A 21,401-nucleotide genomic window follows, 5' to 3' on the forward strand; every position below is an offset into this window, starting at 1 on the left:
TGCATGCTTAGTAGTTAGTACGCTTCGTGAATTACTGCACTAATCCTCAAATTACATGACTTTAATTATTTGTTTTGCCTTGAATACTTGTACAAAATTACAAATAACTCAAAAGGAAATGCTAAGGAGAGGCTCTCTCAAAAGTGAGACTCTATATGGAAAGTTTCTACATTATAAAACATTGTGTTAAAAACATGAGGCGGCATAGAGTCTATGAAGAGTCCCACTTTAGAGAGTCTGCTTAACGTTTATCTAGCGTGAAGCATGGCAACACCATTTATCAAATACTGTAATTCAAGAATTATTGCACGAATCCACAATTTATCTTATTAAGACCTTATATGAAATAGCCGATGGAGGGGTTTCTTTGTGGGAGTACTCACAAATGAAGAAGAACGTAGCTTTCATTATCGAAAACTTACATGCAACAAGGATATATTGGTCTCTCACTTCCAGTCAATCTCATCATGTAATCCACGCAAAGAATGAGAGTGAGACTAAAGGGCTACATGAGCCTATGTCTCATTAGAGGGCTGATTTTAACACCATATTTAGATTCTCACACCCTTCTTTATTTCTGTCCATCAGATTGAATAAATCAAGCGTAAATAACAAATATGATCAAATATAAATGTATAGGAGAAGAAAAGGGACGTGTGTTTGTCATTTTAGGTCCCAATAACCTCGTCGTAGGGAAGTTTCCCTGCAACTTTCATTTCAATTTTACGTGAAAGGAAAAGTATTTGGAATTTTATCGTTAGAGGCTTTCCATTTGTGTACAACTTTACCATATGCTGAGATAAAAGACAACGAATAATACATATATGCAGTGCATATACAAGTAAGGAAAGAAGTTGCGGGTTGAACATTTCAGACATTCTTCCTCTGTTTTTTATTTTTCCATGAATATATATATATATATATAATTGTTATTGGCACTCTAAAAATATCATTTTACTCTCCAAACTATAATTAGAAAGAAAAATGCACTTATGATGAGTGTAGAATAAGATTTTTGAAGTGCTAATAACGGTTCCCTATATATATAGTGGAGTGTAAAATGAAATTTTTGAAGTACTAATAAAAGTACTATATATATATCTATACTATTAAGAGAACCCTCCTTGTCAACTTTTTTCCTATTTTGCCCTCACTTTTGATACACACTATTGACAAAAGGAGGGCAAAATAGTAATTTTGTACATTTTTCCACACACTATTGACAAAAGGAGGGCAAAAAGGAGGGCAAAATTGGAAAAATAAGTATATGATTGTCAGTTTATGAAAAAAGAGGCTAAAATAGGAAAAATAAGGATATGATTGTCATTTTATGAATAATACATATATGCAATGCATATTCCTATTTTTCCTAATTTACCCTCTTTTTTCATAAAATGACAATCATATTCTTATTTTTTCAATTTTACCTTCATTTTTTATACACAATATTACATAAGAAGGACAAATCAGTAATTATACCCTCATTTTTTATACATAATATTTACATAAGAAGGACAAAACAGTAATTATGTAATATTAAAAAAATATGAATTTATTAGGAGAAATTATTCACACACACAAAGTCTGTGCTCTCTGCTAGTGTATATATATGAGTTTGTATTGGGTTGTTTGTGATGTGGACTCATTTGACTAGGAAGAATAACAACTTTCGCAATGTGTGTGGACGCAAGAAAGAAAAACAAGAAACCAAAAAGTGGGGCTTTCTTTCTGTTGCCCCTTATCACACTTGAGGACGAAAGGAGAAAGAAAAAATACCAAGTACAATTTGAATTTGCAAATTAAAGCTGCAGATAAAATGTCAAGACCTGTTCTTTTTTCCTTTTTCGACACTCAATTTCTGTCGTTGTGCGCGCGTGTGTGCCCACCAAGTTGGTGCGTTGAACTGAAAGACCGCCAAAGTTGTTTCTTATTTATTAATTTATTTATTTGTTTTTGCAACTTGATGATGGATGAAGAAATATCTTTTGTCTACTCGTTTTAGATTGACAAAGTATTATTGCTTTTTTGGATTGTTGAACAAGTTTTGGATTTTCATGGAAATTGGATAATCTTGATAGATATTTATCAAAGAAAAACTTGTGTGGCGGCTAGAAATTTGGAAACTTGACAGCCTCAAGAAAAATGAAATGAACAAAACAAACCTCAAGTTACATACTGTTATATCATTGACCCCTTCGTCCGCTGCCTATCAAGTTAAGTAGTACTTTTTGGGGTTCGTGTCATGAGAAAAATTGGTCCAAAAACGACATATGGACTCGAGACTTGAGAGTTGGATTAATAGAGATACGAACAATGTAAAAATCCGTAACTTTAGGTACCATTTGGTACGTGGGATGGGACATAACGAAGTGGGACGAGGCGTTCCGTCTCACGTATGGTGCGCGTAAAACGGGTGGAACGCATTGTTCCATGGAACGAATTTTTGATGAATTTTCGTTCCGCCTCATCCCTCTGGAACGACTCGTTCCACATCCGTGGAACACAAAATTATAACATCTCCGTCTCCTTCTTCCTCATTGTTTTCATCCGAGGGCATCTTTGCTCCCTCTCCATTCCGTCCCGTCTCGTCCCGTCTGCATACCAAACGATACCTTTGGGTTGTTTTCATTTATTTTGAAAAATATGGGGACTCAACCTTCATATACTCGCACTACACGAGTACAAAATGTAATTGAGTCAAAAAGAAAAGGGAAAAGTATCGTAATGCCCACTCACTTTATAACTAAAATATAGATGATAAATCAATATACAGCGAGGTGAAAAAATTATAAAATAGATGGCACTTAGAATTAAAAAAGAAGGTAGAAAACCATATTATTATCCCAAGTATGACTGAAAGTGAGAATCCAACCTGGATAGTTGGGCCAGCGTGATTGGTACCTTGACTGAAATTTCCTCACTTATATGCCTAGTTCATATCTGCATTTTGTGCCTGCCATATTACCAATCTACTTCTCATTTAGTAGGAAGGAAGGATTCATGTACACAAAGTAATCTGGTCAACCAAGCTAGGTACAAAAGTAAAATCTGGTACCAATTAAAACAACTAAGACAGCTACAAACCGCACCTTGACAAAATAAAGTTACCTTTTTATACAAGCAATAGTTGGAAACGGAGAAATTGAACTCAGGATCTCGAGTGTGAAGATAAATATTTTTAACCAATTGAGCTACAATTCCCTTGCAACAACGGTATAATTATGTTTACGGGACTTAACAAGCAATGACATACTACAACTGAATGAAAAAGATAAAATCCAAGAAACAGATTGAATCATTGATGCATATGCATATTGAGAAAGGGGACAATGATCCAACAAGAGGACTTTTCTTTTTTTTTTTAAATCTGGAAAAAGCTGCATATTTTATTTATGTATTTATTCATATGGTTTATACATTCCATGTTACATGTTTACAGAGAAGTACATCTATTCAGATTTCCAGGAAAGAAGTGATTGTCATGAAACCATGATTCTCTGGAAGAGCTCCATTCCCTGGTCGGATCGATACAGCAACTCCCAATCCTGGAACATAAACAAAATTAAAACATCTACACCGGAAGAAAAAAAATCTGAATATCAGGTGACCGTATTCATTCATCTTTTCTTTCTTTCGCTCTTTACTTTTTACTTTTGTTATGTTGGAGCAACAGTGAACTAGAACGGGTAGAAAAGTGTGTAGCGACATGTAACCGGGTGTATACACCATCCTCTCAATATATGTGGTCACGTGCTAGTCAAGTGACCGGATTGTTGTGAGAAGAGGGTGTATGAACCTGGTTACATTTAACATTTATTCAGAGGGGTGGGGGTAATCATGGGCAACTCATTACCTGCTGCCTTTGCAGCTACAGCTTCTTGAAAGACATCCGTCACAAATAAAACCTCCGATGGTTTATCAACTCCAACTGATTGTACAATTTCAGCATAACTGCTACTTTCTCTTTTGTTTCTGCAAGAGGAAGCGAGATTTAGCTAGCTTGAAGTGAATCAGGAAAGCTGGAAGCAGATCACGTTAATGTTAAGTGAAAGCGTTTTTAAAAAGTAGAAAGGGATTCTGAGTTAATTTACCCCACTGTGGTGTCAAAAAATCCAGACAAATATTCTCTTAGGTCCCCATAATTTGAGTTACCAAATATAAGTCTCTGTGCCAACCTGCTACCACTGGAGTATATGTACACCTGCCGTACAAATTGTCAACAATGAAGGTATGACATCGAGGAATCAACATCAACTTCACCAATGAATTAAATCCAATTTGTCTGGTTGGCATATGAGTCAATGACATCGGAAACATTAACGCTTGATAAGCTATATCTTGACCATGCACGCACCTTTATGCCTGAATCATGCCATTTCTTAAGAGCTTCTGGTACATCATCGAAAACTACTCCTGTCAATTCATTCTTTTCAAATCCAGTTCTCCAGATATGACCCTGCATATAGCTAGAAGTCAGCTATATCCCAAAACATACGCAAACATAGCCAGCAAATTCCTTCTAAAAATCCAAAATTTCTTACTTGCAACTGTTTCAAGGCAGTGATCTTCCGATCAGCTTTTATCATCGAGTCAACATTAGCAACCAAAGCTTGAACAACCTCCTCTTTCCCTGCATCATCAGAGGGGATGGGAACAGCACCAGCAACACCTTTTTCCAGGTCTTCTTGAACCTGCAATAAGAATGTAGAACCTTAAGTATCAATTCAAAGCGTCCAGCTTACTTCTGTGATCTTCCAGTTAACTTCTAAATTTAACTCTCTAAATAATTAAACTGCTAGCCTGAGCCCACATTTATCCAAGTCAGCTCTATACAATTTCCGGTTTTACTTATAACAGGGATTAAAAGATTAAACTGTGGTTTGCTCACTTCAAACTAATAATATTCACATTCATATCAAAATAATAATTACTTAAAAAAACCATTTTTTTCATAGCACATTGAAAAGTAAGGGGACTACTATAATTCTAAAGCAATACTATTAGCATGAAATTTTAATCAGTGGCATGGCAAAGCACCATGGTGCATTCATACATCATGTGGTGCACTACTGATCCATGATTAACAGCTGCATACTAATGTGGTTATACAGGTATATGGTCAATGAAACAGTACTCTTGAACAAAAAACTTGCCTGGAAGCGCAACAACTTTATGTCATCTTGAGTTTCTTCAGTGTCATATGTTGCAGACAAGTGCCTTCCAACATTATCGCGGGCATATGGAAAGAGAACATCAGTCACAAACGATATGGGAGTAGTAGTCCCCTCGATGTCAAGAACAATGCAACGCTACAAAAATAAAAAAATAAAAAAATAAAAAAAATAAAAAAGGAGGAAAATCCATAAAGAATAGGAGGAAGAATACAGTTTATACAAGAAAAAGGAAAATGCTAATTATCAAATTTCTCAACCAAAAGGCAATTTTTGCACCAAACCAAAACATATATATAAAGATACACCAAACTAAGGCTGAGTTCAAGGCCCAAGGTTTCCAAGTAAACTAAAAGACAAAGGAATTAGACAAGAGTCTAGAACCCTGAGAAATAAACACTTTAAACTTACTCGTGATGGCTCAAATTTATTATCTGAAGCTGCAGTCCCAGCGTTCACAGATATGTTTCTGCAAATACCACTTCCCGAAACTCCCTTGACATTTTGTTTTATAGGACCATGGTTTGGAGTAGTTGGGTCCAAACCCAACTGATGAAGTTTGATAGCAGCTTCAAAGAGATAGTGATAACATTCAGCCTGAAAAATAAAAAGTAAAAATTCTGAATGTGTAGAACTTTCAGACCACTAAGAAGATAAAAGGCTCCATGCTTCCAAATCCATATGTTAAACATCAATATATATTTCGCTAGAAAGTTCAGCACTCTAAATGATTTCAAGTCTTCCTCTTTTATATTCCTATTTCCCCCTTTTGTTTCTTTTGGCAAAATTTATCCATGCTTGAAGGGGACATTGGTATATCAACAGTAACATAAGCATTGCCACCTTCAGCAACCGGCATCAAGTATGATACGGCACAAAAAAGGTCCAATCCCTAATGTGAGAAGGATATAAGTGATTTACTATGTTTGACAATTACACTGACTGCCTAACCATCAGCATCACATACTGCAAAATCAACAATTATCCCTAAGATACACACCTGAGTCTTAGCATTGATCCACGAGTCTCCCCATATATAGATCCCATGGTTACGAACAAGAACGGCTGTTGTTTTCGGGTAGGCTTCAATCTGTTGAACATGAAGGCAAACAAAATACTCATCCACATAGAAATTCAAAGTTCAATTATTGATTTTTTTTCAATAACAATCAAGCAATTACTTGGGAAACAAAAAACCTTATCCCTCAGCAAAGCTAACAAAATGAAATGACAAAGGATTAAGTACATATTTGTGTCGGCATGAACTGAACAACAATATGTTACTGGGATGAAGTCCATCAGGATATTAGCTTTATGTCATCAAAAGTGGATAGAATTGTCAAACCAAAACTAAATTAAGTTTAAAACATGAACGTACAGCTTTGGCAAGAGACTCTGTGAGCTCATATTCATAGGCAGTATTCTCTATTATAGGGACCACAAGCTCATCATAATAACCGTGCCCTTTGATTCCTTTGATCATCTCCATATGGGTGATCTGCATATTTGTTTACAGAAACAGGAAAACCAACTATTAAAAGAGACAACCAGTTAGAGTAGGCAGGAATAATCACATAGAAGAATCATCAGGCCTCCCCCCCCCCTCCTTCTTTTTTCTCTTTTTCACTCCAAAAAAGAATATTCCAATCCATCACTGTAACATTAAGTTCTGAACTACCCAAATTTCTGAAATCCATACTTTGCTTTAATTATCATTCATAAACTTCCAAGCTTATAGATCATTTTTGAGATCAGAAAGGAACTACCAGATACTACTAAAAAGTTTACTAAACAAGCCTATTGTACTTTTATCGAAAATATGCAGCTGAAGTTCCACCCTCTAGAAACTCCTCCAACTTTTTTAAAAGACCACATGCAAACCTTATGATACAGATGCACTGTTGCTTCAGACAAATCTTAGCACACAACTAATATACTGAACTTTTTTATATCTTTTATTTTTTCAGATCTGTTGGCTGCATAATATTATACTAAGTTTGAAGCTACATATATCTATTAGAAGCTACAAGGTTCATTAATTTCCAAAAGATCTTCAAATATGGAGTCAATTAAATGAAGAAATATCCAACTTTTCAAGCAGGGGGAGGCAAACATTAAAAATGGGAAAAAAAATAAAGGATATCACAGCAATGAATAAAAACAAAAGGTCCCTGTGTTTATATATTAATTAGCACTTGGTATATTCCTCACTAATGGGTGCCAGGAGTAAAAACTTACTCGAAATTCTTTTGCATTAGGATTGATCATTGTTACAAGACAAGATTCCATCCCATGACTATGAATAACAGCTCCAGCATTACGCATCTCATATGCCTAGAAAACAAGGGAAATAAATATCAACTATTACTTTTCATAAGAGAGGCGTTGGATTTTCCAAAAATTAAGCAAATGGTGAGTATTCATGAACCCAGAGATACAGGACAACGGATCGTATTACAAGGTTAAAACAAATGTTTTAGTCAAATTTGCACGTGCACAGCTGCTGAAGTGCCTTCAAGAAGCAAACCGGCCTTAAAAATATAACAAATAGTACTTGCTCAATATTAGTTAGAACATGTATCCCGAACTAACAAACAAAAAGAAAACTAATTCAAGAAGGAGCACTAGCATCAAATATGGAACACAGAAACCACAACAATGCATTGACCACATTTTTAGTTAATGATAGAAGAATAAATAGTGTGAACAAAAAGAAACAGCTTATCAGATGGTAGCTCACATGTCCGCAACAGAATTTCAACAAACTACAACTTCTCTTCCCTTTTGGATATGAAGATTTCAAATTTGGCCAATGACTAAATTCCAGACTTCTATCTCAATTGACACAAATGCAGATGAGTCTTTGTGACCCTTTACATCCAAAATCATGTAAGGTTTAAATCGATCTGCATTGTACCTTGTAACTGAGATTCCTTGACATTTCTCTTCGCAAAATCAATCGCCTCTTGGCTACATTCTGATAGGGATCCAATAGCCATAAGCAATCAAAGTCTTCAAAAGTGATTATTTTGATTGCTAATGAAATGTAGGAAAAGATAATGGATCAAATTTCTTTTACCATCTTCAATATTTGGAGGAGTTAGGAACTACAGTCTCCAACTGGTTTAGCAGCTTTAGCATGCCAAAACCAATAGCTCTGGAAAAGGTATTTTGGTTGTAAAACTAAGATTTCATATTGTATTCTGTGAGAGTTATAACTTAGAAATACCACCCCGTTGTGCCAACAAAGTTATTGCTCAGCTTACATAGTGTATAATATCAAATGAACCCCAAAAGTGTTCATTAATGTCATCATCACATATTCAGACATCAACACATATTCAGACATCAACAGTAATTGTACAAAACTGGACCTGAGTCATTTCAAAGTTTTAAATGTTCAGACTGACTTATCCAAATCAAACATTAGTCGGAACTGCTTTATACTATCTTTCGAACAAGAACTTTATAGTATTTATAAAAAGCACAAGAACTGATACCTTCATAAAAAGTGGACCACAATCAGAACACTTGGGAGGCTTATGTGGGTAGGGTTTAGGAGATGGAGTACACAAGACAGACCCATTCGGAGATAACACATACATGTCCTCTGGTACCATTCTCTCCTTCTGAACGCCTACACATTGAAAACACATGAAGTAGTGAGCCAGAAACAAAATAGACGAACACGTATTGAAAATGAACCTAAAGTTACAATGAATAAACTAACCTGTTTAGCATTTAAAAAAAAAAAAAACTACATAGCAAACATATTTTGCCTTTAAGCTTGAAAGATGCATATCTACAAACAACCAAATATTAACAAACACAAAACGAACCATGATAAATATGAAAAGAAATTGGATGAAATGGTGAATTTACTAATCCCAATTGCTGAAATGATGACTTTCAGTAAATGATCTATACGTCGTTAATGTTTGATATGTCATTATTTCCGCCAATTTCTCAAAATGAAATCTCACTAATCAAACAGCCAACCTGTCGAGCTCATACTAAAAAAACACAGTAACTAATCAACACAAAACAAACCCCACAATTAATTTATATACCATGCAACACAGAAGAGCCAAAAGATTCAACATTTAGCAGAAATTACATAAACCCAGAAAGCAAACAACCAAAAGAACAACACAAAACACAAACTTTAGGAAATTGAGCAAAATCCATGAATACCCAGAAACCCCAAAAACTCAAAAATGAAACTAAACGATTACAGAGAGAGGAGAGAGAGAGAGAGAGAGAGAGAGAGATACCAGATGGAGACATGACTACGAGCTGCTCGGGCTTAGGAATAGAGTCGTCGTGCACTTTGATTGTGATGCTGCCGCCGGTCCCTGAGACCCATCCGAGATTGTAGAACTGGCGGCAGAGGTCGGATATCAGAACCTTGGTGTCGCTCACCGCTTTGCCTTCCAAGTAGGCCTGCGACGTCGTACCGAGTTTCAGTCCGTTCACTGCCACTGATGCCATTGCTGGTCTAGAGAAAGGAACTGTGAACCTGTGATTGGCGTGCTTCAATACTTGGGCTAAAATAAACTGTGAACCTCCGCTTTTGTATCCGTGTGAACTTATAACTCATCAAAGCTGGAAACCTTTGCTTTCGTTTTAGTCGGAGTAAAATAAATACATTTTCTTTTCGAAGTTAATTTGTTACGTATTGCTATTTTATGGAAGAGAAATGCTAAAGAAATTTTCTCAAATGTGAGACTTTTTGTGTATTTTCTTTCAATTAATTTTTATATCATAGTTCTCGTGTTAACATTATAAAATAATGTATCAAAAAGATGAGGTGGTGAAGAGTTCATAGAGAGTCTCGTTTTAAAAGAATCTCCTTAGTATGTAGATAAAAATGAGCACAAATGGCAAATGGTAACATTGTTTGAAGTTTTTGAACAAACAATAGTATATATACTAAAGAAATAGGGAGCATTGTTTAAAGTTTGAATCTTAAATTATTAAATAGTGCACAAAACTGGAAAAATTGAAGTGCCATTTGTGCAAATTTTCCTTCTTTTTGTATAAAATTACTTTATTATACCTTATTAGAAATAGTGAACTACCAATTTAGTCCCCGAATTATTACCAGAGTGAAAATTAGGTCCTTAAACTATTTTTCAGAAAAATCAGTCATTGAATTAGAAAAATCCGCCAATTACATGTCTAATATTATATTTGAATATACTATATTCAATTTTCCGCTAATTTAAGTCACGTTACTTCCATGCAATACACATTGGAGAGTATTTGGTAATTTTCATAAAGACATAGTGTATGGAGTTAACTTTGGAGGGTAAATTAAACGTTAGATTCAAAACCTATATGAAATGTTAAGGGCTTATAGGCGAAAAAATGATGATATTACATTCTAAAGTGTGTCAATTGACTTAAGTTGACAAAAATTGGATAAAATAGCATTGAATAAAATAGTACAGATGAAATTAGCAATTCTTAATGAATTTAGGGACTTATTTTACCAAAAAAATAATTCAAAAATCTAATTTTCACTGAAGTAATAATTCAAGAACAAAATCGGCACTTTGCCTTATTAAAAATTCTACTTCAATTTATAAAGGAGAATTAAAATAGGCATGACTCATTCCATCTTTCCACATCACCACATGCCTACAGTGGCTGCTATGAATTACAAGGCAACTTAAGATGAGCTAATACTAAATTATTATCATAAGTTCATTGTTTGATTTAGTTCAATTTCACTTGTAAATGAGAGATTTTGGGTTCGATTATCATCAAATGCGAGTTTGAACCATATTATTGGTAGTCCATTATGAGACTAAGCACCCCCTCTCTCTCTTAGTGTAGATAATATATCATTTGTTAAAAAAAAATTCAATTTCACATCCCTTTAACGTAATAATATACAAATCAAAAAAAATATCACTAGATTGTTATACTAAGTAGATTGTATAGTCATATTATTAGGAGCAAACCAATTTATAATTGTAAGGAGGTTATTACTTAATAAAGGATAATGAAACTTTTTTTTTTTTGACTCAGTGTGAAGTATGTCAATTTTCAAGACGTAGACATTCGCAAAAGAGAGAACCTAGTCTCTAAAGTAGTTAATTACATGTATGTACTGTTCTCTTTAATGCGTCAAGTTTCATGCCAATAAACTATACACATGGTATCAACTTACAAGCTCAAGGACGTGGTATCAACTCCAAGGAATAAACCACTGTCTCATACCACTTTAGATAAATATTTCATTTCATCTCAAATTTTAGGGTGTGATATCCACACACCGTTACTACTTCTCACACACCATTTTAATTTTCAGCTATTAGATCGGATAAATTGAAGAAAATCAAAGAACAAAAATTAACAAGGGACGTGTGAAGAGTAAAAGAGGATGTGTGGACACACCCCTAAATTTTAATTTGTGACAACATATTTTTTGGACTTGTTGACAATTATTACTATGTGAACGACGAGACCTAAAAAAATTATAAATAACTAGTCAAAGTTGGGTCCAAAACTTATAATGACTAGATGAAGGTTATTCCTATATAAGGTATCATTATTATATAATATTTACAATATTGTTGTATTCAAAATTAAGAGATCTTTAGCGCGATTCTTGTAAATGACTAATTCAAAATCAATTACTACGGTTAACACTTTATTCGACTTAACCTAATTTCTTACTTCCTCAGTGTAAATAATATGTCTTTGGTTCAACCTTTATGCATTAACAAGTTTAAAACTAAGGGTAAATTACATAGTAGCCCCTCAGGTTTGAGGTTTATTATAACCTCATACAACATCTTTAAAACATTTCACTTTCATACCTCATGTACTATTTTATTTCAAAATAACACCTCCATTAGATTTTCCATCCATTAGTCTGTTAAATGCTGATGTGGCTGCCACATTTGTGCTGATGTGGTTGCCACGCGGCAAAAAATTTTTTTTTAATTTTTTTAGAAAAACCTAAATCTTCAAAAAAAAAAAAAAAAAAACCTTAGAAAACCCAGATCCCACCACTTCCCCCCCCCCCCCCGGCGGCCGTCGAAACCCTATCCCTTTAGAAAACCCATAAGCAGCCATCAAGACCCCCATTCCCTTAAATTTCCCAACACAATCTCCTTCTCACTCTCACTCTCACCCAACACCTTCCCCACACCCCCAAAACCATGAATGTACCTTCTCTTTCTTCCTCCTCCTTCCCTCTGTTTCCCTCGACCTCTCCCGCTGCAACCTCTCCAGCCAAATCCCACCACAAATCTGCCACCTTTCTTCACTAATCCACCTCAATTTGAGCGGCAACACCTTCCACGGCCTTCTCCAGCCCGCCATTTTCGAGCTCTACAACCTCAGGATCCTCGACATCAGCCACAACGACTTCAAGTCGGATTTCCCGCCTGGGATTTTGAAGCTCAGTGGTGGTGGTGTGTCGTCGGTGCGTGCGTGGTTGTGTAGATGGGTGCGTGCGTGGGTGTACTGTCGGGGAGAAAGTCCGATAGAGAGATAGAGAGTGAAAGAGTGAGAGATTCGAGAGAGAAAACCCCCCGGCCCTGCCGCGACCCACGACCCACCTCGCTTCCCCCCGCTCCGCCGCGACCCACTTCCCTTCCCCCCCGGACCTTCTGACGACTTTCCCGCGAACTGGGCTTTTTTTTTATTTTTTTTTTCTCCCTCTTCTTCTTCTTTTTGTTGCAGGTTTTGGGGGGATGAACTGGGGGTTTTTTTTTTCTTTTCCTCCCTCCTCTTCTTCTTCTTCTTGTTGTTGCAGGTTTTTAGGTTCTAGGTTAGGGATAGGGATGTGGGTTGATTGAGGGGAGGTCGTTGGGGGGTGGGTGAGAGATAGTGGGTAAGGATTGCAGAGCGGAGAGGGGGAAGAAAGGGGATCTGGGTTAGGGTTTTTATGCTTTTTTTATTTTTATTTTTTTTTTGAAGATTTAGGTTTAAAAAAAAAAAAAAAAAATTTGCCACGTGGCAGCCACATCAGCACAAATGTGGCAGCCACGTCAGCATTTAACAGACTAATGGATGGAAAATCTAACGAACATGTTATTTTGAAATAAAATAGTACATGAGGTATGAAAGTGAAATGTTTTAAAGATGTTGTATGAGGTTGTAATAAACCTCAAACCTGAGGGACTACTATGTAATTTACCCTAAAACTAAACTAGCATTTGCCTACCCACTTTGTGTGTATGAACCCATTTTTTTAGAAAATGAGAAGGAGGGAGGGAGAGAGGGAGAGAACATTGGTGAGTGGAAGGTTTTTGTTTTTTGTTTTTTTTATATAAATATTGGAGGCATTTTAACATCACATGTAAGTGAGGTTTCAATAAAAAACAGTAAAATTTAAACCTATGAAATTACATTATTGCCCATCAGTTTTTTGTGTTATCTAATTTGTCTTTTCATCATCTTTTGGTTGACAAAGAGGATTTTATTAATTAGTAGATATTATTACTCCCTAAATGTGTGACTTAACCCTTGTTTATTTATTTATTATTTTTTGATATATCAAAAAGTAATAGTGGGGCGTTTGGTTGAGGACATTAGCCGCAGTGCTTACTCCTATCCCGGATAACATCCCATTCTTTGTTCCTAGTATACAGCACATTATCCAATTCCAACCAAAAAATCACCTCTCCAAATTACAAAGCCAAAAGTCCCTCCGTCCCTCCCCTCATCCAACCATGTCAGGCAGAGACCGTATGCTGAAGAGCCTCAAGAAGTTCGCTGACTTTCATTACAAAATCTTCACGGATAAATATGGCCATCAGCTCACTGACATTTTCGAGTTCCCTATCAAGCTTGTCCTTTCTCCTTTCACTCTTGCTTTCGACATTGCCGGCTCTGCTCAACGTGGGTTTGGCGTTCCCGAGTTGGTGTCCAAGCTATCTTACATGTCAATCTTTGTGAGTTCTTGCAATTCATGAAATTTTATCACTTGGGAATTTTTCTGTCTCTGCAAAGTTTGAGAATTTAGCTGCTTTTTTTACTTTTCAGTGGGAGTTTTCGCTGTTACTAGGTATCTGCAAATGGGTTAATGGTGTTTTCTGAGTTCAGGGGATATAAAGACTGGATTTTGGTAGAAATTAACAGTTGTTTTGGGAGGTTTGTGTCATTTGGGAATTGGGTCGATGGGTTTTTGTTCAATTGTTATTGGGGTTTGTGTGGATTTTTGTGGCGAAGAATGTAGAATCAATTGGTGAATGTATAATTTGAAGGGAAAGTTGAATTACATTTGTAGTTTAGTCAAATAGGTTGTGAGGTGATGCTGCTGCTCTTGGGAACTTGCATAATACTGAATGGTTTTGTTCTGTTTTGGTTTCCTTTACGTTTCAGGCAGTTGCTACTTTAGGAACTTATGACATAGCATTAGAGATGGGAAAGAAGGTGATATGTCAAAGGTAATTTTCATTATCCGTTCAATTTTCCTGGCAGTCCTTATCGTTACTTATCTTTATTTTCTATGCTTGATATTGTAGTGCCTAGCACTTTTATAGTTTATAGTTTCACTATATAAGTATATATATACATGTACATGTGCATATATATGTGTGTGTGTGTGTGTGGTATTGTAGTGCCTAGCACTTTTATAGTTTATAGTTTCACTATATATATACATGTACATATGCATATGCCTAGCACTTTTATAGTTTATAGTTTCACTATATATATACATGTACATATGCATATATATATCTCTGTGTGTGTGTGTAAAGAAAATGAAAATTATTATGCATCTTCCTTTCTATCATTTTATAGTGTACTACTTTTATTGTACTAGTCACCATTCTCTATCATTGAGAAGCAATTCGTACACAACAATTTAGAACATGTTATGTGAAAATTTCAAAACCATGATAGTATTCATGGTTGCTCTCTAAGCTGCCAAATTTGGTGTAAAAGGATTTGGCTGTGAATCTCCTTGGTGAACTTGATGATGTTAATAGGTTTATAGTTTATTGAACTTGGATGATTTCTTAACTGCAGTCTTGAAGTGCAGGAACTGTGGAACCTGCAATGGTTGGCAGGCATTGCGGTGTACCATGTGCAGAGGATCAGGGAGGGTGCAATACCAAGTGAAGAATTACACCTTGAGAAGGTAGAGTTCCATCCATTTAGATTTTGGTCCCTATGTCTGGAAAACATGGTAACTCTTTGGGTTATAATGTGCTCTCATTTGCCACAAAGTGGAAAGACTTTTAGCAAAAATGGAGGGAGATTTACCAAATATGTAGGATACATGATTTGACAACCATTTTCTTGAAGTTTTAACTAGCCAATTATGGTGGAAAAAATTCTAAGTAGTGCTATAATGTTTGAATAGCATATGCCTAGTAAGTCCCACAACTGGGCTAGAAAATCTTCAGTCTTGCCAAAATCTGTACTGGGAATATGAACTTGATTAGAAAAATTGACTCTGTTAAGAGCTTCTTATGGGTCTCCTAGTATAGTCCTTCAAAACCAAACTATGTCTATCATTCTAAAAAATGGGAGTCCATTGGATTGCTGGAATTTATTAGGGCCTGTTTGGTACTCTACTTGAATCCAACTTTTTAAACTCAAAAACAATTTTCAAGTGTTAGGCCTTAAAAACTTGTTTGGTATGATTATTTTTGAAAAACTGAACTCAAGACTAACTCAAAAATATAGTCTATTTTCTAAAAACATAAAAAGTGAGTTTTTAGAGTTTTTAAATTTAAACTCACTCCTTTATTTTCTCTCCATCCTCCCCTCTCACTCCAAATCTATCTCTCTCTCTTTTCTTATTTCTCTCTCCTCTTTTTTTTTTTCCTTTTTCGTCTCTCCTCCAATCCGCTCTCTTCATTCTCTCAGTTATTTCTCTCACTCCTCGTCCTCTCTATCTCGTCTGATCCTCTCTCTTTTTTCTCTTTCCTTTAATCATCTCTTGCTTTTTTTTCCTCATCTCTCCTCTTTCTCCCTCTCCTGCAACCCCTCTTTTTAGATTTTTTGTCTAGTTTAAGTTGTAAGATTTAAAAATTTTAAATTACAAACCAATCAAGTTTTTGAGTCTTAAAAAGAATTGTTTTCAAGAAATATTCTTACAAAATATTTTGAGAAATGATAAAAAATTTCAAATAGGATATCAAACAGGCTCTTATATTTCTAGGCAAATATTTGAGATGTTACTAGCATGTCAGAAACAAAATTCTTGCAATATGATTTCTTCTGAAACTAAATATAGCTCTGCTGTACTGTTTCTCCTTGTTACCGTAGTTTCAACTTTCAGACAATCAAGATTGGTAGTTAATGCTGGATTAGTTGAAAATATTCTATTTATCTTTGGTTTGCAGTATGTTTTGTCTACTTTATGGTTATAGTTTATAAATATTATCATGCAGTGAGTTCTTTATCCAACCATACCGATATGATATTATCTTCATGAATTTTATTTCTCATATGAATCTTTATGCAGTGGAGAGAAGGCAACAGCTGAATGTGTTGCAGATGCCATTGCTGATAATCGGGCTGTGTTGGTTCACCTTCCATCCGCCATAAATCTCGATGTGCCCTTGCCATCTAAAGAGTGCCCAACCTGTGATGGCACAGTAAACCTTTTAGTCCCACATAATTTGACTTAATTACATATATTTCCCACTGTATCAAACTCATAATCAGTATTTATATCCAAAGCATGCTGGTTACCTTCTCACAAAACTGAAGATCTGAAGTCATAAACTTGACACGAAATATTTACTTTATTTCAGGGTGTGATGGGCTGTCCTGAGTGCAAGGACAAATTACAAGTCAGAATCTCTGCAGATGATGTAAGCTATTTTTGGTTACATTGATCTGAGACTCTTAATGTTCCAACTTGATCTTCACTTTCTGCGATGCATAATTCAACACTAATTTGTGAACTTGCCTCTTGTTTCCTAATACTAGAACTTAGCAATTGATAGTTCCAATTACTTGTAGAGTTCTCAGTACATTAGTTGATTTACTGTTGGAATATTTGAAATTGGTTTAATATGTTTCAGAAGGGCAGTGTGTTATTTCAAGCAAACTGTGTCAATCATTCAAAAGGAATTGTTTGACTACAATGATACAAATCATACAGTCCATACCCATTCAACTGGTTAAGAATAAAAAAGCTCTAGTCAATAGTCATGTTACTTTTATTTTGTTTTATCTTCTCAAAGTTGAGTTTAAAGAAATTGTGGTATTATATAATCACGTTCTCATATTTCATGGATTCATTATCTTAATGATGCTTCCATCCTCATAGGTTCATGTTTTTTTTTCCTCACAGATCATGGAGCCTCCATGGAAAGCCTACAATGTTTTGAGGAAGATGGACTACCCCTATGAGGCTAGTATCAATTTTTGTCCTATGCCACATGCTATTACTTTTAGTGGGAATATTTTTATTTTGACAAGTATAATTACTTAGCAAGAGTAATTTATAACAAGCTCCCATCTAAGTTTATGACACCATGAAGCAATTTTTCTCCCACCACTCCCCAACTCTCTGAAATACCGACAGTTAGACCACGTGAAACACGAGGGGGCCTTTCCCTTCTGCAGTCCTCCCTAATTCAACAGAAGAGGCCCCTGATGAACACAGAATGAACTTATTTATTTTCAACATTGAAGATAAAGTTTGATTATTAAAGAACAGTCTCTCTGAATTCATTTTGGTTGCCAAACAATTTTAGGAATATCTTCTTGAATCTGAATACAGTAAATATAGTAAACTTATTTCAAGTACAGGCTCTCTGGCTGCAGCAATAAAAGTTTCACTTATAGTTTAATCTGCGAAGGAGTCGAATTTGGTGACTGTTGTGGGCTTAGCCTTGCTAGAGAAGATACTTTATGTCTGAAGATAGTCAATCTCATATTGGATCTTTTTACTTTTGAATATAATGATTTCGTGGTCAAGGAACTATCAAGGAATTAGAGCTCCATATTATCAAGCATGTTTAGTATTCAGATATAGTATTCATTTTTGTTATTAGGTCAGCTGCTAAAGGCTTCGTTCTGCTCATTATATATACATAAATCCACAAACTAAGGAAAGTTTAGATACTAGTTTTTATCTGATTTTCTATTAACAATCTTGTTAATTGTTTCAGCATATAGTTCACGGCATGAAAGATCCCAGCATCGCTGCATTTTGGCTGTTTACCTTGCCTCAGGTTGCCGGGGGTTTCGACTTCGATGATGATATCAAGAAAAAAATTTGGTGGCAATACAAGGTTTACAATTTATAAATACTGTATCAAAAGTTATACACATCCTTACTTTTATGTTGTTTCTTATCATATTGTGATGGCAACATTCCCATGTATTGTAGTTTAAAGATATTAGACCAGTATAAGAAAAATGTGAGCTTTACCTTTGTTTTTGTGAAAGATGCGACTTTTTTCTTAAAAAAAAAAATTCCTACACATCCTTGTTACCTTATTGCGCAATATACCACTTTTCATTAACATTTATTATTTACAATACTTTATTAAGAAAGACTGCAGCAGTACCTTACTATAATTATCTATTCATCTATTTCCTTGTTTCCTGGTTCTTTTTGGTTTAGGAATCTATGCGGTATGATCAACTTCGTGATGTGGTGGCCAAGCGAAAACCTGGCTGGGAGGAGTTGCAGGAAGTAAGAAAATTTGTGCATATAACCAGTTCGGTTAATGGGCTTGGTTTTTTTGTATCTATATTGTTTGTTGACAAAATAACATCTCTTGAAAAATTTATAGGAAACAATTTTAGGATTCTTCTATTGGCCTTTTGGTCTCCCTTTAACAACTCTTCTTTTCTTATTTTTAGAAGAAGAAAAAAATCGTAATGAAGCTTCAGCTCTTAATGTCGTATAACAGTGATTAGTCTATTGTAAATTTTGTTCTTACTGAGGGAACATCGTAGTTCCATCTGCTTCATACCATTTCCATTTGTTCAAAGATGGATTCATATGTTGATAATTGAACTCTTGTACATTTTAAGAGTGCATTGTTTCTGCAATTTTCTGTAATTTGTTTCTTGAGAAAGATATTTGATATGAATTTGCTCATCATTGATAGGCCTTGATCTCCATAGATCCTGCTCGAGCCAAGGAAGATCCTGTTATTGTGAAAAATATCCCTTACTATAAAGCGAAAAAGGCCCTTGAAACAGAAGTCATGAAACTTGATCCTCCACCAAGGCCGCAAAATTGGGGTGTAAGCAATCTATCTCAATCAATATAGTAGTTTAAGTATTGAATGGTACCAGGCAGAAAAGGGAAGATGCTCATCATGCTTCGGATAATTATGAACTAACAGTAGAGCATTGGCAGGAACTGGACCTTCCACTGAATGCATCTTCTTGGAGCAAGGACGACCTCAAAAATCCTGAAAAGTTCTATGAAATGACTGTTCTTCTAAATGCTCAAAGAGAATTAGCTGACAAAATTTTGGATGCGCAGTGGGAGACTAGATGGCGACAAGAAAGGGTTAGTAACTTAATAATGTTATGTAGCTAAAAATGAAGTCTGCTTTGCCCTTTCTGTTTCTTAATGAGTTTAGTAAATCTATAGGAAATGGAGCACATAGAATATATGAATATAACAATCTCATAGACTTAAATTTTATATGAGGCACACAACTATGAAGGCCATCTTTTCCTGTGATCGCTTTTAGTTTTAGCCATGAACCATTGTTTTCAGTGCAATGACATAATATATCCATTTTGATGGTCAGTTGAATGAGATGTTGGAGGAGAAGGTACGGCCATACATGCAGAGTATTGACAGTGGGACCCTTTCCCAGCCTATTATATTACAATCACAAGATCAGAATCAGAAGGTTTTACCACTTTTCCCTTTTCACTCTTTTATTAGCTCTTGGCGAGCATTGAATCTGAGTGTAAATTACAGAAGTGCTTATTTGATGAATCCTAGTATCCTATTACCCAATCAAGAAAGGAGAAAGAATCATAATGTCCTACTACTCAGATATTCTTTCCAGTATATTTCCACTTTCCCTATTTGTCATCAACTTATGGTGCTCAACTTCGTGCTATCTCAGTATCGACTCGTCATCTTTAAGATATTTGGTCTCCAACGAGGCATGCCTTATATTTCCCTTTCCATTCCACTTAGCTACAATCTGACTCTCAAATAAACATCAAGTTAGACTAGATTGTAATAGAAGTGTTAAACATGTAGTGCTGGAATTGCATACTAAGCTTAACAGTCTTGCATGTCCAAACTTTGTGTTATTTGGACGATCTCCACTATTGAATGTCCATTAGGCTTCTCTTCATTATTGAACGTCCATTAGAGAGCTTCATTTAGTACTTTATGGTTCGGCTGTTTAAATACGGGTGAAAAGCTATTTTGCCTCAACTAATCACAGTACCGGTACCCTTTACTATCAAGTCCGTTGGTATCCCAACTGTAAAATGAAAGTTCTAAGATATTTTTTGAGTCCTACTTGGGTTTCCATACAAATTCAAGAAAGTGCTTCCAGCTTTTGTCAACCTTAGTTCACGGGTGGTGAACCTTAGGACCACATGTTTCACTTTCAACACACTGTTTTCATGCTGCATTGGATCTGATCTATGAAAATCTTTGCTTTATTAGTTTTGAAAATTGAGGTTTCACCTTATGCTGATGTGTACATTTATGTAATCCACAATGCTATAACTCAGTCTCATGCCTTGCAGAGGACCCGACAACGGAGATGGTGGTTCTTCTGACGATACTTTCAGCCATTTTTGTACCCAGAAAGCACCACAGATCGCCGCTTGTTCTTTTCGTTATGTATGATTTTGTGGCTACACTGCCTTCTTCTATATTAGTTTACTTCCCCTTATAACACAGCTGCTTAATCTCTTCAATTTTTGAGCCTATTGGTTCATCAATCGATGTAAATGAGGAGAAAATGGCTATCTACGAGGAGCAAAAGTTCAGTTTTTTTTTTCTTTTCCTATTGTCCATGAGATTGAACTCGAGACCTCCTCGGAGATTGAGTGTCACTTCGGCCAAAAGGTGATTGACAATGTTTAATTCTTAATCTTCCATCGTATTTTGAATAAACGGAAACAACAGACCAATTATGAGAGTGAGCCTGTTGTAGCGGACGTCTCTCAAACAAAAAGTGGGCCTTCTGCATGAACTTCCCACCATGCGGGTTCACATCTTGTTTGAGAGCGACTGCATATGGTTGTCCGTACTCCGTATGCAAGAATTTTCTCGTTCATGTGGGAAATCAACTT

At 35.6% G+C, this 21,401-nt stretch overlaps 2 protein-coding genes across 3 annotated transcripts; one reads left to right on the forward strand and one right to left on the reverse strand.

Moving 5' to 3' along the window:
• Window positions 1-3,347: 3,347 nt before the first annotated feature.
• LOC103448693 (probable bifunctional methylthioribulose-1-phosphate dehydratase/enolase-phosphatase E1 1) lies at window positions 3,348-9,824 on the reverse strand. 2 transcript variants are annotated; one of them, XM_008387962.4, is made up of 13 exons: window positions 9,446-9,819; window positions 8,672-8,808; window positions 8,089-8,148; window positions 7,410-7,505; window positions 6,550-6,669; window positions 6,172-6,261; window positions 5,583-5,768; window positions 5,154-5,309; window positions 4,542-4,691; window positions 4,355-4,456; window positions 4,092-4,201; window positions 3,854-3,972; window positions 3,348-3,545 (listed from the first exon to the last, which is right to left on the reverse strand). In XM_008387962.4, the coding sequence occupies exons 1-13, from the start codon at window positions 9,660-9,662 to the stop codon at window positions 3,454-3,456; spliced, it is 1,635 nt and encodes a 544-aa protein (XP_008386184.2). In that variant the 5' UTR covers window positions 9,663-9,819; the 3' UTR covers window positions 3,348-3,453. The 2 variants fall into 2 exon arrangements, with proteins under 2 accessions (XP_008386184.2, XP_008386185.1); XM_008387963.4 differs by lacking the exon at window positions 8,089-8,148 and having other exon boundaries at window positions 9,446-9,824.
• Window positions 9,825-13,758: 3,934 nt separating this feature from the next.
• Window positions 13,759-21,239, forward strand: LOC103448696 (uncharacterized). The gene is made up of 12 exons (XM_008387966.4): window positions 13,759-14,086; window positions 14,517-14,581; window positions 15,181-15,279; window positions 16,615-16,747; window positions 16,907-16,966; window positions 17,452-17,511; window positions 18,275-18,397; window positions 18,733-18,804; window positions 19,226-19,363; window positions 19,480-19,635; window positions 19,883-19,987; window positions 20,850-21,239. Exons 1-12 carry the CDS (start codon window positions 13,865-13,867, stop codon window positions 20,880-20,882), a joined length of 1,266 nt encoding a protein of 421 aa, XP_008386188.2. The 5' UTR covers window positions 13,759-13,864; the 3' UTR covers window positions 20,883-21,239.
• Window positions 21,240-21,401: the final 162 nt, after the last annotated feature.

This window comes from Malus domestica, chromosome 11, assembly GCF_042453785.1.
Source record: "Malus domestica chromosome 11, GDT2T_hap1".
Classification (NCBI taxonomy): domain Eukaryota; kingdom Viridiplantae; phylum Streptophyta; class Magnoliopsida; order Rosales; family Rosaceae; genus Malus; species Malus domestica.

Excerpts from the sequence above, each read along its gene's own strand:
- LOC103448693 (XM_008387962.4), bottom strand. The coding sequence starts at position 9,662 with ATGGCATCAGTGGCAGTGAACGGACTGAAACTCGGTACGACGTCGCAG. Across the intron at positions 4,457-4,541 it reads CTGCCTTGAAACAGTTGCAA|GGTCATATCTGGAGAACTGG; the intron begins GTAAGAAATTTT and ends AGCTATATGCAG. Across the intron at positions 3,973-4,091 it reads TTTTTTGACACCACAGTGGG|AAACAAAAGAGAAAGTAGCA; the intron begins GTAAATTAACTC and ends TTCCTCTTGCAG.
- LOC103448696 (XM_008387966.4), top strand. The coding sequence starts at position 13,865 with ATGTCAGGCAGAGACCGTATGCTGAAGAGCCTCAAGAAGTTCGCTGAC. Across the intron at positions 16,967-17,451 it reads TCAGAATCTCTGCAGATGAT|ATCATGGAGCCTCCATGGAA; the intron begins GTAAGCTATTTT and ends TTTTCCTCACAG. Across the intron at positions 19,364-19,479 it reads CAAGGCCGCAAAATTGGGGT|GAACTGGACCTTCCACTGAA; the intron begins GTAAGCAATCTA and ends GAGCATTGGCAG.